This window comes from Pipistrellus hanaki, assembly GCF_964339955.1.
Source record: "Pipistrellus hanaki genome assembly, chromosome: 5".
Classification (NCBI taxonomy): domain Eukaryota; kingdom Metazoa; phylum Chordata; class Mammalia; order Chiroptera; family Vespertilionidae; genus Pipistrellus; species Pipistrellus hanaki.
Window position 1 is genome coordinate 58,192,447 of NC_140507.1, and position 15,119 is coordinate 58,207,565.

The window sequence follows — 15,119 nt, forward strand, 5'->3', positions numbered from 1 at the left end:
CTGGAGAAATAAGCCCGTCAGAGAACGACGAGTATCACATGCTCTCACTTACATGTGGAATCTAATGAACAAACTAAACGGAGGCACCAAGTAGAACCAGAGGCGTGGAAACATGGAACAGACGGATGAATCTCAGAGGGAAAGGTGGAGCTGGGGGCAGGAAGAGATTTAACCAAAGATGTATATGCATCTATGCATTACCCATGGACACAGACAATAGTATGGTAGGCCTGGGGGGATGGGCAGAAGGGGGTCAATGGGAAAAAAGAGGACATTTGTAATACTTTCAGCAATAAAGATGCATTTAATAAGAAAAGACCAGTGACTTGACTAAAGCCATGGAGGACCTTTTTTTAAAGACATATTTTTATTGATTTCAGAGAGGAAGGGAGAGAGAGATAAGAAACATCAACAATGAGAGAGAATCGTTGATTGGCTGCCTCTTTCATGCCCCCTACTGGGGATTAAACCCACAACCCAGGCATGTGCCCTTCATTGGAATCAAACCCAGGACCCTCCAGTTTGCAAACCTATGCTCTATTCACTGAGCCAAACCAGCCAAGGCAAGCCATAGAGAACTTGATTGGAGCCCCTGACGTCCCACCCCTAAAATACACACTTTCTGTTTGCAGAGCACCAGCCCTTTTCATTCCACTGTCCACAACCCCGTGCTTTTGACTCAGCTGTCGAGTGGTGGCTCTCCTAAAACATGTATTGTAGTCCACAGAATGGACTAACTAAGGAACTAACTGCAGATATATTAATGCCGTGGTCGGCAAACTGCGGCTCGAGAGCCACATGCAGCTCTTTGGCCCTTTGAGTGTGGCTCTTCCACAAAATATTATACCACGGCCTGGGCAAGTCTATTTTGAAGAAGTGACGTTAGAAGAAATTTAAGTTTAAAAATTTGGCTCTCAAAAGAAATTTTAGTCATTGTACTGTTGATATTTGGCTTTGTTGACTAATGAGTTTGCCAACCACTGTACTAGTATATCTGCTCTAACATTTGCGGTGGAGTGTGGTGATGACAAAACGTTAAGGACAATGGAAACATCACACACAGAATCACTATTTCCCCAAGTCTGTGGGATTCATACACATGACCCCATGATCCAGTGGGGGGAACTGTGCCATGTTTAAATAAAGTTGAGAAACTCTGCACTGCATAATTATAAACAGGTTTATTTACCATAGAATTTCTCAGAACTTCTAATATACTTTCATGTGCTGAGAATCTCTAAAAGGCAAATGTAGCAAGCAGTGTTCCCAAATGTATTTGATTATGCAATACCCCCAGCTACCCCACCCCACCCTACCCATACATATTTTTCAAGTGCATGCATCGGAGTATTGTTCGATGAAACATTCGGAAAAATACTGGCCTAAAACATACACTGGAATCCCAGCAAAACAGACACAGTTTTTCTATATTTCATACTATTTAGATGAGATTGCAAAAATTCCCTATGACAGGAGTCTTGTAGGTGAGACCTCAAGACCTGTCGTATTGAGAGAGAAGACAGACTTCCATGCTCTGGCCATTCTATACTTTACCAAAGCAGCTACACCAAAGTGCAAGCCTTCAGCCAATAGAATGGAAGGCACAATGTATTCATCCAGGGGAATTAGCCACAGTAAATACCCAATGCGTCATGGGGAGCAAAGAAGATTAGGAAGCTGTGAAAACATCTGCCAAAATCGTGTGTCTGAAGAATGTTTTCAACTTCCTTGGAAAGCTTAGATTACTCTTCCAAACACAGGTTTGTTGCGACATTGACCATTTCATCGGAATACCTAGTCAACTCCAGCAGGTCTGTGCTGTGCAAATACCCAGCTGGCTGATCCAAGAGCAAAGTGAAGGAAGCCATAGGGCCAGCAGGGGTCCAGGTGACACACAGTGTGACCACAGAAGCTCTGCCCCTGAGGTCTTTGCAATGAAGTTCCTCCTTTGAGCCCCAGCTCTGCACGTACAATCCTGCACACGTTTTGGTCCTGGGGCTTCTGAAACTCTCCTGGGGCCAGCATCGCATTGTCTATTTGCAGTCAGTACCATTCTTCCCCAAAGCTTTAGCTCCTCTTTGTATTTTCACATCAGCTTTCACAACCAAGTTTATCTCAGCGATATTGCCCCAGACCCCCCCCCTCCCCCCTCTCTCTCTCTCTCTCTCTCTCTCTCTCTCTCTCTCTCTCTCTCTCTCTTGTTTCATCCACTTTCACAATTCATCAATTGCTTCTTATTCATTCTCACATTTAAAATACCAATATTTAGCCCGGCCAGCATGGTTCAGTGGTTGAGCATTGACCTATGAACCAGGAGGTCATGGTTTGATTCCTGGTCAGGGCACGTGCCCTTGTTGCAGGCTTGATCCCCAGTAGGGAAAGTGCAGGAGGCAGCTGATCAATGATTCTCTTTTAACATCGATGCTTTCATCTCTCTCTCCTTCTCCTATTCCTCTCTAAAATCAATAAAAATGTATTTAAAAAAAATAAAATACCAATATTTATTAACTACCCCTGCCTTGGATCATCACCTGTCATAAGTGGTCCTTTGCACCTGACAGTCTTCTCCACTTTCCAATTGCTTCTGATATATTTGGGGTATTTTCTAATTTTTATTTCAGGTTTTATCTATCTCGATACAACACCCACATATGAGGTTTTTTAATGTATAAAATGTGCCTGTATAAAGCTGATTATAAACAAAGTCATTTAGTGGGGCAATGAAAGGGAATGCAGAGCTGGTTAGCTGTGACACTGGACAAATAACCCATCTTTCTGTGCCTCGTTTCCCCACCTACCACATGGGGAAAATACAGCACCTGCTTCATTCGGTTATTATAAGGATTAATTGAATTAACACGCATAAATGGCCTATAATAACACCTAGAACATAGTAAAGTTACTAGCTATTATTATTTCTACCATTTATGATAACAAAAGCCGCCGTAACTGGTTTGGCTCAGTGGATAGAGTGTCGGTCTGCAGAGTGAAAGGTCCCAGGTTTGATTCCTGTCAAGGGCATGAACCTTGGTTGCGGGCACATCCCCAGTTGGGAGTGCGCAGGAGGCAGCTGGTTGGTGTTTCTCTCTCATCAATGTTTCTAACTCTCTATCCTTCTCCCTTTCTCTCTGTAAAAAAAAAAAAAAAAAAAAAAAAAAAAAAAAATCAATAAAAACATTTTTAGTAAGATAACAAAAGCATCTTCGAATAAAGTGTGGAGTTGTTTTTTGTTTGTTTGTTTGTTTGTTTGTTTGTTTAAGTATTTCTCTCTCTTTTTTTTAAGGCCCAGATTATAAAAAGGATTATCTACCTAGAGTTCAGCAGCACTTCCCGTACATAGGAGAATTGCGTCCGGCATTAGAGAGATCTGGAGACGTCAGCTACCTATGGAGGCCTGCCTCATACTGCAGCTGCCCAGCCCAATACAAGCACGTGCATGTTGGTGAAGTCGGCTGGGGAGTATCGGCGTATGATTTTATCAACAAAACGAGGCTCGAGAGTGGCTTTCACATCAAGGTACTGCTCTTAAAGCTCTGTTCTTCAGAGCATGCTCTTGCCTGATTGGAATGCTTCCAGAGTTTGCTTCCATAGGAACCAGCATGATCTTGGTCTGTGATGGAGAAAGAATGGCATTTGAGTTTCTCAGAAAAGTAAATGTGTGAAGAAATGCACTCGCTACCACCCTTCCCATTTAGGCCCCTTACATGGTGAGAGGAGAGGTGTGAAGAGAATGAAGCTGTGGCTAACACAAACGCACTGGGGTTTGGCTTGGGGATGCTTCAGATTCACATGCACGCTGCAGTATCCACACTCCTCCCCCCCTCCCAGCACTCCGTTATGAGTGGGTGGTGTCAAGGCAGGCTGGGCTGGATGGACAGCGAACAGATGAGTTCCAGATCTCTGAAACCCACTGTGTGGCTACTGCCTTCAGATCAAAATTCCAGAGGGATCTTAGGAACCTTGTCTATTCCTCCTGGTGATTGAAATGCAGGGAGGAGCCCACAGTCTCCTCTGTGGAGGAAGACAGCACACGTGATTTTAGAAGTAAAATTTAAGCATTCTGACTTCTTTTTTTTCCAGGCAGGCCTTTGCATTATCTGAAAAGGGAACATGCACTGTATCCATTAGGCAATGACTGGATTTCCTTAAACCTTAAGGCAATAGAGTACAGCCTCAGACAGTTACATTTAACAAAAGGAAAAGCCCTTTTCTGGCCCAAACTGTACAGCTGTACTGGGAAGTGATTGGGAGCTCAGTCTCTATCAGACAGGCCTGGGTTCAAATCCTGACCCTGAGGTAGGTCTGGCATCAGACCTTGGACTGGGGAGTTTACAGCTCTGTGTCTCTGCCCCCGCCTATCCTCATGGCAGGGTTTAGAGAGCCTGATCCATAAAATCTCTGAATTCCTCTTCTAGTTCTGCCACCTACTCACTGAGAGTGCCCTTAGGCAAGTTCCTTAACCTCTCTCTGGCTTCAGCTTCATTATGAATCTTATTTACCTTATTGGGCTGTTGTACACATTAAACAAGTTGATATCTGCCAAGTGCTGGGAACAGTGTGCTCTATGTGTTTACTGTTGTTATTATTGTTATGCTGTGAGTATTAAATGTGAGAATGCGAGGAAAGCACTAAGCATGATGCATCGCACGGGGTTGACATCCAAATCTCAGCTCCTAGCACTGAGCTGTCTGTTATCAGTACTGCGGTTGTTACTTAGTGCCAGTGAGATGAAATGAATGCCCAGGTTTTCAGCTGTGTCCTGTTACACGTAGGCACTAAAAATGAAGATCCCAAATTTAATTAAATATCAGAACTGGCCACCAGCAAGGAGAGCATGACCCTGAGGCATCCAGAAGGTCATTGCCCTGTGGCTACCCTGTGGCCGGCGCCTTGCTCTGGAGCACAGCCCTCAGTCTGTCTGTCTGTCTTGAGTGCGTATAGCTTCTCTTCCTTTTTCATCTTTTACTTAAGAACACATTGGTCTGCTCAAATGGCGTGCATTCAAGCATGCCCGGTCTTTGAAAAGAGCTGGGAGCCCACCAGAGACATCGGCCACGATTTCTCCTTCCAGGAGGCGTTTACCCCGTTCGATTTCACCGGTGGCTCCGAGTCACCCTCTGCTTGGCAGCCCTTGCCCCTTAGCCCCCATGGGATTGAGTGCGAGCCATACGATCATTTTCTCTGCCAACTTGTGTCACACTCAGGAGTTGGTCTGGTTTGACAAAGGCTGTAAGGGCTGTTGCTTCTCATCTCTGCATTTTCTTGGTCCTGGCATTTTGAATTTTGTTGTTCCACTTATTTTATGCATTCTTGTATGTGCCCTGCCCGGGGATCAAACCCACAACATTGATGTATGATGATGATTCTCTAAACAACTGAACCACCCAGCCAGGCCCTTTGGGTAACAATGGTAAACCTTGAGGGTTCCTTGGACTTAGAGCTTTATAATGAGAGCAAAAAGATTAACTGAGAATGATAATACATATTAGCAAAGAACCGATATAATTTTCTGATGTAAGGCTGCTACTCTTCTCCATACCCTACACTCTTTACCTCAGCATTCAGTCCAGCCTCAGACCAGGGTTCCTCACCCACCCGGTGCCCAGCTACCTCCCATCAGTCAGACTTGGCGTGACTTGACGTTTGAGCTGATAAATTTCTTCTCTCTCTCTCTCTCTCTCTCTCTCCATGCAAACAAGCTTCTAATTACAAATACTGTATGAAAGGAGCGGATAAATTCTTTGGTGTGATGTAAGTTAAGGAAATGTCTCGGTCCACGTCCTGTTCATCTTCTGGTTCTGTTATTAATGGACCTCTATCACACCCTCCCCCGTCCTTACCCACAGTCCCAGTCAAGAGGGCACGGCTTCAGTCTAACCTCAGAGACTTCGCTGTGTCTCTCGCTGCAACGCTGGAACTCGGGTTTTAGGCATAAACCTTTATCTGGTGGATTTCAATAGCCTGCGCAGCTGCCCTTTCTAATTTACTGCTCCAGGCTTGCAGGGGCTCACAGTCAAGAAAGCTCACGCCGCTCCAGTAGACACACGGAACAGGGCCTGGGGCAGCTGCTTCCTACCTGAGATGGTCTCTCCTGTTAGGGACACTCAGAGGGGTTCAGATCATCTGGATTTGGGTGGAAAAATAATCACTTCCAGGCTGAGTGACACGTGAAAAATTTCCCCACATTGCGGAGGTCAGTAAAAATCACAATATCGGGTTTCTCTGCTGGATCCTTTTGTGTTTAGCTATTTCCTACTCACTCGTGTGTGGGTTACAATGCCATAATGATACATGTGGGTGTAAGCCAGCAAAGATCCCTGCTTTTGTTATTATCTCAGATTTAAGAGCAGTACTTTTTTTTTTTTTTTTTTTTTTAATGGATTTGGTCTCTGCCAAACTCTATATGTTGTTTCTGGAAGAATATGCGGAGACCTTTGAAACATTTCCTTTCGTTCCAGCCCCATGCTAAATTGAAGACAATTCTGTGTGCTGCTTAGCTGGGCATGCCTTCTCTTCCCCGGCCTTTCTTTAACCCAAACCTGGACAGAATCAGTAGGCTTCCTCATGGCCATTTTCTGCTCCTGTACGTTGACCCTGTGACCAAATGATTTAAGACATTTGATGTTCCCACAGAAACAACATTATACTGGATTTGACGGTTAACTCTTCCTAGGTATGAACCCAAAGGCAATATTAAGTCAATTAATCATAACATATATTACAACCACTGTCATCATACAGTCTAAATCTGCAGAAGATAATGAGAACTATGGGAACCTATAACCATATTTACATGTAATCTCTCTCTATATATATATAAAAGGCTAAGTGACTGACCAACCAACCAGCTGGCAATTGAAAAATAAACAATGGCTCACACATGCACAATACATATGAAGCTCTCGCTGGTGCCAATCACATGTGTGTTTTAATTTTATAATACTATATTATATACACTATTTTGACATGTAATTTTTTGCAGTAACGTAATTACCACACAAATCTTTCTTCTAATTAATTTCTGTGCACCGGGCCACCAGTACAGTATAATATAATAAAATAAAATCTTTGAGGCTTTGAAACTTCTGCCTCACTTTTAATTGGGCACACACTCCACAGTTATGACATACAGAGGCTTTTTTGGGGACAGTTTTATGGACATTTGAACAGACGTCTGACGTTGAGTTTCTTGATGGCTGTCGAATAAACAGACCCACAGCTGGTTGTTTTGTCAGGCATTTTTCTCACTGTGATTTATTTAAGAAAGTAAACATAAAACAAGCTGCCATTAACTGAATATTTACTACGTGAGAAAGGTACTGTAATTATTTCCATTTTACAGATGAGGAAACTGAGGTGTTGACAGGTGAGGGTCCTTGGAATTGGTGGAGCCAGGAATTCAGCCCAGGCTGTGTACTCAGGACTTAGAGGGGATATAGTGCACTTGAGATGAATGACGGGAAAGAAAGTCAGATCATCAGACTGAAGCCAGTGAATAGAGTATATGTTTTATTATTTTTCTTTAGTTGGCTGGGCTCAATGCCAATTGCCTTCTCTTACAAGTCTTGCATCCTTTCTTCATGTTCCCTCCACTTTCTCCCAGCTTCCCATTCTGCATGATTTGTACACAATGCACTTCATTTATAATAACATCAATTACTAGTGAATATCACTAGTTGATATAATAGTGTATAGCTTAGTAATAGTTATTTTTGAATTTTAATTTAATAAACACCTGATAATGTTTCAAAAACAGGTGATCAAGTACAATCTTTGGCATTATGGGAAGAAATAGAGAAGACAGTGAGGTCCTACCAAAAATGACCTTCTTTCCTTGTCCCAGCCTGACCCCGTGCGGTCTTCCAAACTGTCCACCTTCACACAACAGTGTCCGGGACAATTTTCAAATTCACCTGGAAAAAAAAATATTACCAGTGTGGAGTTGACTTGTATGTAGACCACCAATCACATATTTCAGAATTTCTGGGTGTCTTTTGCCCTAAATTTTTTTTACTTACTTATAGGTTCATTTGGTTGAATCACATTCACCAATTTTGAGTCTCACAGTCCTAGTCTCCAGATGGTATACTCAATCCAGAAAACTTAAAAAAAAAAGAAAAAAAAGAAATAAAGCTTTCTTTTTTCAACCAAGTTATGCAAGCAAAATAGAAAATAGCTTTTCTAAAATTAGGAACATCTTTTGGTTGTTGCTATCCCTCCCCCAATGGGGTGTGTGTTCAGCTCTCACTTTATACTTCTTAGAGTTATTTGCACCGGTTGGTGGCTTAATGTAAAAATACTTCCATCAGCACCTTTCCTCCTGGAGTGCCTATAGAGCAACACACTTTCTGAGGCCACGGAAGCCTTCAGCAAGGAAGTGTCACGTGCTGACCATCTGTGAGGAGAAACCTTGCCCTCAGAGGCCAAAGAACCTTCCCTTCCCTTGAAATAATATATTAGCACCATGCACCTCCTTATACACAGACGTTATACTTTCCCCTTTTTACAAACCTTGGCTCTATAAGATTCCTCGAATAAATGGAAGGAAGTCATTTCCTTATAAACTTTGACTTGTGTCTGAACACCTGCAAATAAACTTTCCTTCTGATGCTTCCTTTCTCTAGCAGACCGTGAAAGCACCAGGGAGGCGATTCCCTGGTGTGTGCTCACAGCGCCGGGTGCAGAGCCGCTCGGAGAGGAATGTTTGCAAAGGGGAGCCCCTCCGTGGGTAGCCAGGGCCACTGCCACCTGCGCTGGGCACCACAGCCCCTGGCACCACAGCCCCTGCAACCACACTCCTCAGCTAAACAAAGGGCTTCCTCTCACTTGTTGAGGTTGCTTTATAGATAATTATTGGCAAATTGGGGAAAAAATACATATTAATTTTCATACCTTTTGTTAGGATGTAGAAACATGGGAAAGAAAGAAGGAAAAGGGCCCAGCCGGCGTGGCTCAGAGGTGGAGCATGGACCTAGGAACCAGGAGGTCATGGTTGGATTCCCAGTCAGGGCACGCGCCCCAGTTGCTAGCTTGATCACCAATGGTGGGCGTGCAGGACTCAGTGATTCCTTCTCATCACTGATGTTTCCATCTCTCTTCCCTTCCTCTCTAAAATCAATTTAAAAAAAAAGAAGAAGAAGAAGGAAGGAAAAGGATCTCAATGTAATTTAGAACCTAGTGGGTGATTTTATTCCTTGTTAAGGAAAGAAGGTTAAAAATATATCATGGTAGTAACATTTGCAGGGCTTGGTGTAACATCTTGAGTCTGGGTCTTAATGTAAACTTCACCTTCTTTTAAAATTATACTTCTTGAAGTTAGTAATTAAGCATATGCTACAGGTATTCAACAAATATTAGTTGCTGATGATAGGGGAGATTCAGAGCTAAGAAAAAACAAACTATAAATTAAAATGGGTTCTAATCAACCTGTGATTTGACTCCGTATCCAAGCCCTTTAAATATACTATCTAAGAATTTTAAAACTTGGGCATGATTGACTATCCTAAGCACAGGTGCCTAAAATACCAGGACATCTGTTTTTCTAAATCTGGCATTTATCTTGGCTTTTAAAGACCTTTGGGAGAAATAGTTTATTAAATATAGGGGCCCTTGCAGTCCAAGTTATGTCTGGGCACACAAAAAAATGGCACTGAAAGTAAGTACTATAGGAATTCATGTGAATTCCTTCAGTTGGGGAAGAATTCATAGGAGAGTTTCTTTGTGCTGTTGAAGTTTTTAGTGTGACTAGTATTAGCAATTAGAGTGCATAATCCCAGCCACATCCCCAATGGCTTTAGGCAAACTGAGGTTCAGATCTGTTTTATTTGTACTGACAGCATTAACTCCACACCTCCTAGTGCTTAGAATGGCATAGACAATTATTGATAAATATTAGGGCCCAGTATTTATATACTAGGAACTGTGGGCAGTGAGGCTGCAGTGGGCACAGGGGCAGGTCTCGATCCTCCGTGCCCCTGCCTGCTCCCCTCCCGCCCCCCCCCCCCCCCACACACACACTGCAGCCTCCGGTCCCCTGTCTGCTGGCATCCCTGCTTCCACGCACTGATGGTGCCAGTCCTGCTCTCACTCACTGACAGCGGCTAGCGATTGTGGCCAGAGCCAGGAGTCAGCAGAAGGTGCAAGAGGCAGCTCCAGTGCTGGCAGCAGGTGCGAATGCTGGGCTAGGCGGAACCAAGGCACATGGGAGTAAAGAATTTCCAGTAACCACCAGAGGCTCGCCCCAACGACAACGACCAGCACCCCACCTTGATCTGGCACTCCCACTCACTTGTTCCAACATCCCCCCATGGCTGACACCTGCCATGCTCCATGCTCTGCTGCCCGCTGCCAACACCCGCCATGTTCCTCACATGCCTCCTGGTGGTCAGTGCATGTCATAATGACAGGTTGTTTGGTTGTTTGGTTGTTCAGTTGTTCCGCCATTTGGTCTATTTGCATATTAGCCTTTTATTATACAGGATGGGAGCTAGAGATTGAGATTGCTTCTTTTCTCATATAGTGTCTTTGTTAAGAGACCAAGTTGCAGAGGAGGAGAAATGAATTTTTAAGTAAACTAATTTTTAAGTAATGAATTTTTAAGTAATCTAAATTAATTTTAGATTCATTATTATGCTACTGCTAGCTAATTCAGTAGTCATTTGAAAGCAATTTGCCACGTAATTTTTCATTGAAACTTGGTTCTACTATTACTGTTCACAAAGCCTGAACTAACACCCCTAGTGTAATTCTGTATTCTGAGGCTAACTGGACAATTAACTTGGGAGAAGCACACTCTTTCACCTTTGAATGAACAATAGTGCCAACATCTTAGAAAACTCCAAGGGTGAGAGCAGTTGCAAAACAGGCACTTGATTATATTTCAGAAACTGAGCACTGAGTACAAAGAGAGACTTGGGAAGCTATTGGGTAGCTTGAATAGTTGAATCCTCTCAGATTTCAGACTCTGGTAGGGATCATCAACAAGTTCTGAATAAAGGCCCCTGGCAGAATGATTGGTTACAAATCAATCCCCACAGAATGAGTTCTAGTCATTGCTTTCAAAGAATATCCTAGTGTATCTTGAATTATGGAAATACAATTATGAATAATAAATATGAATAAGGAAAACACCTATGTCCCTAGAGAAGTACAGAGAAAAAATAAGTATTAGTCTTCTCTCTGAGCATAAGTGAGGCAACTTAGTATTCATAATGCTTTTCAGGGTAAATCTATGTGTGTGGCCTTAGTGAAAAATTGAATGTGACATAAGTGAAAGTAGCCAGTTGAAAACCTTTTCATTTTCTCCTCTCTCTCTTTGCATGCTATCTGTCTACCTACTGTTTTTTTATGCCTCAGTTTTCCCATCTATAAAAATGGGGATTGTATTAGTTTTCTTACCATAAATTTAGCTGCTTTAAAGCCACATCTTTTCTATAGGCCAGAAGTCCTGGGAAGGCAGGGCCAGGTTCTCTGCTCATGTCCCACAAGGCTAAAATCAAGGTTTCAGTTATTATGTCTCTGATCTCATCTGAGGCTAGCGGTTTCTTCCAAGTTCATGTGGTTGTGGCAGATTTCAGTTCTTGTGGCTGTAGGTTGAGGATCCATTTCTTTGCTGGCTGTTAGTCAGTGGGTGGCCATTCTCCTCATCTACAAGTTACCACGTGCCCTCCTCCATCTTTAAAATCAGCAACAACAAAATCTCCCTCATGTGAAATCCCTCTATCACTTTAAATCTCCTTTACCAGTAAGAGCTCACCTGAGTAAGTTAGGCCCACTGAGAGTTAATTTCCCTTTCTTAGTCTGCTGATTTGGGATCTTAATTACATCTGCAAAATCCCTTCACAGCAGTAAAGTTCCTGGATTAGTATTTGGTTGAATGCCTGAGAAAAGGTAGGTATACCAAGGAGTGAGAATCTTGGGGGATCTGTCTTAGAATTCTGTCTACCCCAGGGATAATAATAATAATATCTTGGAGAGCTGTTAAATGGATTAAGTGAGATATGTGAGTAAAGCACTTAGCATGGTATCTAGTGTAATGTCTCAATATATACCCATATACACCCCATTTTCCTGCCTACATGGATTTTAAAAAATTATTTGGATATTTTCACACAAAAAAACAAACAAAACCCATTGTTTAGTCTATTTGCTGAGAGTTGATGTATGTTTTCAAATTATTTAAAAACAGTGCAGTTAAAAAAAAAGAGAGACCAGGATGTAATTTATATTGGTGCACATAAATAATATGTCATAAAATGAAGTATGAGTCTCTCAGCATTGTTCATTTTTTTGCTTTTTAATAAGAAAAATGCATCTCAGAACCCATGCCTTAACCACTGACATTTTTCAGAAAGAATTGTTTTGTTTCTACTCATGCTCTGAATATAAAATGAATACTTTAAATGCCCCATTCACACAAAAGCCTTTCTGCCCCCTTGCTCCCTTCAATAGTTCAAGTCTAGAATAGGCGGCATTATGCAAGCTGGTGATCCAGCTTCAACAAAGAGAATGCTTCTCACTGACTGTGGGAAGAAAGACACCTAAGGGGTTAACAGTAATATTTTGCAAATTGAGGCAAGTGAAGGAAAAAGCCCTATTAGCATAAGAAAAGGTAGCCTTAGGGAATTTTCCACTCAAATGTTTGGTACTAAGAGCTCTATGTTGCAGAGGAGGATGGAGAAGAGAAACCCTAGTGTCTATGCATTCTTAAAATGCATGGCCATTGTATTTATTCTACTGGAGAGAAAGACCTCACAGTTATAGAGATGGAAAGTGGTTCTTTCTAGTAAGGAAAGTCAATATTAACAAAAATTTTATGACGTTATACACTAATACATAGGAGAAATGGGGATGGGGGGGGGGATCTGCTATTCTGTTTTAAGAAAAGTCTTTCCAGCTGAGGCCGGTTTGGCTCAATGGATAGAGCGTTGGCTTGGGGACTGAAGGGACCCGGGTTCGATTCCGGTCAAGGGCATGTACCTTGGTTGCGGGCATATCCCCAGTAGGGGGTGTGCAAGAGGCAGCTGATCGATGACTCTCTCTCATCGATGTTTCTAACTCTCTATCTCTCTCCCTTCCTCTCTGTACAAAATCAATAAAATATATATTTAAAAAAAAAAAAAGAAAAGTCTTTCCAGATTAAGAAGATGCAATTTTTTTTTTGTTATTAAAAATGTGAATGAAGATCACAGAAGATCATCCAAGCAAGTCCTGGAAAATTTGTTCAGAAGCTATAACAAAATTATTTATAAGTCTATTGATAAGGTCAATTTTCAGGGAATCAATGTGCCAGAAATCAATTGAAGAAATAAAATTATGCCATGACCTTTCCATTATACAGATGATGACTTTTCAAATTTTCTGTGGAATAGTGGGGAAACCCTGCATTAATATCTCAATTGTCACTTTATTTATTCTACACATGGACATTAAAGAGCCAGAAGTGATCAAGATTTCAGGTCTTCATCCCCAAGTAGATGACTTAGGTACACAGATCTGCTTTTCTAAAATAAGTAACTCTGAAGCTCTTGGTCAGGAAAGTTATTCTAAACCAAAGCTTGAAATGGGGTGATGGGGTGGGGAAGGGAAATAATTTAGAGTGGGAGGAGAGGAAGGGAGGGAGTGACACACACACACACACACACACACACACACACACACACACACACACACACGGGATCCAACCCTCAGGTATGTGCCCTGACAGGGAATCAAATCCCTAACCTTTGGTGCTTGGGACGATGCTCCAACCAACTGGGCCACCTGGCCAGGGCAAAAGGAAAGATTAAAAAAAATATATTGGGTCATTCTTCTGATGTTGAAATCATCATAATATGATTTTGCTACTTTGTATGAATATTGCACCCCAAATCAATACAAACAAACAAAAATGCATTCCAAACTGAAGTGCAATATGTTTGATAATCCATATCATTGTTTCCCACTCCAGGTATGGAAAACTTAGAAATGATTACAGACCAAAACCTTTTCATTATAAATGTGACACCCCTATCCCCCACGTTTAGGCCTAAGATGTGCCATCCACTGACTGGTGCCTGGGGAAAAGGAGGCAGTATGTAGAGGCCACTTATTCAGTGATAATAGATCATTTCCATGTACCTGAGAGGGTATGGGGATTTATTTTTTATTTTTTTTTTATGTGAGAACTGGTTCTAAGCTGCCAAATATATATATATATATTTTTAATCAAATTATGCTTTTCTGAAAGGAGTTTCCAGATCTACATTAAACCACGGCTATTTATGTGTATTATATAATTCAGCTCTTTCCTACGATATTACCACCACATTTTCTAATTCTGTGAAGGTAAAGTGAAGAGACCTCAACTCTTTGAGTCTAACTGATCTATAGTAGTTTCAAAAGCCTGTTTATGTAGACACGGAATCGTAAAGAGAGAAAGGAGCCCAGAGATCACTGGAGACACTCTTCTTGCTACCCAAAACCTTTACAGAGACAGAACGCAAACCACATAGGATCATATTTATTTCACTTGCACCTCTTTCTCCTCAGTTCAAGTCAAACTTGAAACAGACTCATAGAAACGGAGAACAGGTGGATGGTTGCCAGATGGGAGAGTGTTGAAGGGATGGATGAAAAAGGCAAAGGGATTAAGGCTTACAATTTGGCACTTACAAATAGTCACGGAGATGTCAAGTACAGCATAGGAGATACAGTCGATAATCCTATCTAATAGAGAGGGTATATGCTAATTGACCTCACACTATTGCAAAAGATGGCAGTGCCCACAGCCAATAAGAAGGGGATATGCAAATTGATTGTCATGCCTTCAAAGATGGTGGTGCCCACAGTCACAAGATGGCGGCGCTCAGTCCTCTCAGTCCTGCAGGGGCAGCAGGTGCTCAGCCTATCACTGGAGTCCCCCAGCCACCCTGGGCCGGCCCTCATATGGTGGCTGAACAGCCACCCAGGGCTGGCCAAAGCTCAGGTAACCAGGGCAAGCCAAGGCTTGTGCTGCCAGCAATGGCAGCAGCAGAGGTGTGATGGGGCATTGCCTTTCCCTGATTGCCAGTTTACCTCCCGACCCTGAGGGCTCCTGGACTGTGAGAGGGGGCAGGCCAGGCTGAGGGAATTTTCATGCA

The 15,119-nt window shown here is 42.4% G+C and overlaps 2 protein-coding genes across 2 annotated transcripts in view; one reads left to right on the plus strand and one right to left on the minus strand.

Annotated features, from left to right (window-relative positions):
- Positions 1-15,119, minus strand: part of ETFDH (electron transfer flavoprotein dehydrogenase) — a 259,286-nt gene that overhangs the window by 32,885 nt on the left and 211,282 nt on the right. The window lies entirely within an intron of this gene.
- SPMIP2 (sperm microtubule inner protein 2) overlaps positions 1-15,119 on the plus strand; it is a gene marked incomplete at its 5' end in the record, with an annotated part of 65,457 nt that overhangs the window by 28,387 nt on the left and 21,951 nt on the right. Inside the window, one exon of the mRNA XM_084885314.1 lies at positions 3,284-3,516. Within this exon, the coding sequence (XP_084741440.1) occupies positions 3,284-3,516 (233 nt within the window). The remainder of the gene's footprint in view (positions 1-3,283; positions 3,517-15,119) is intronic.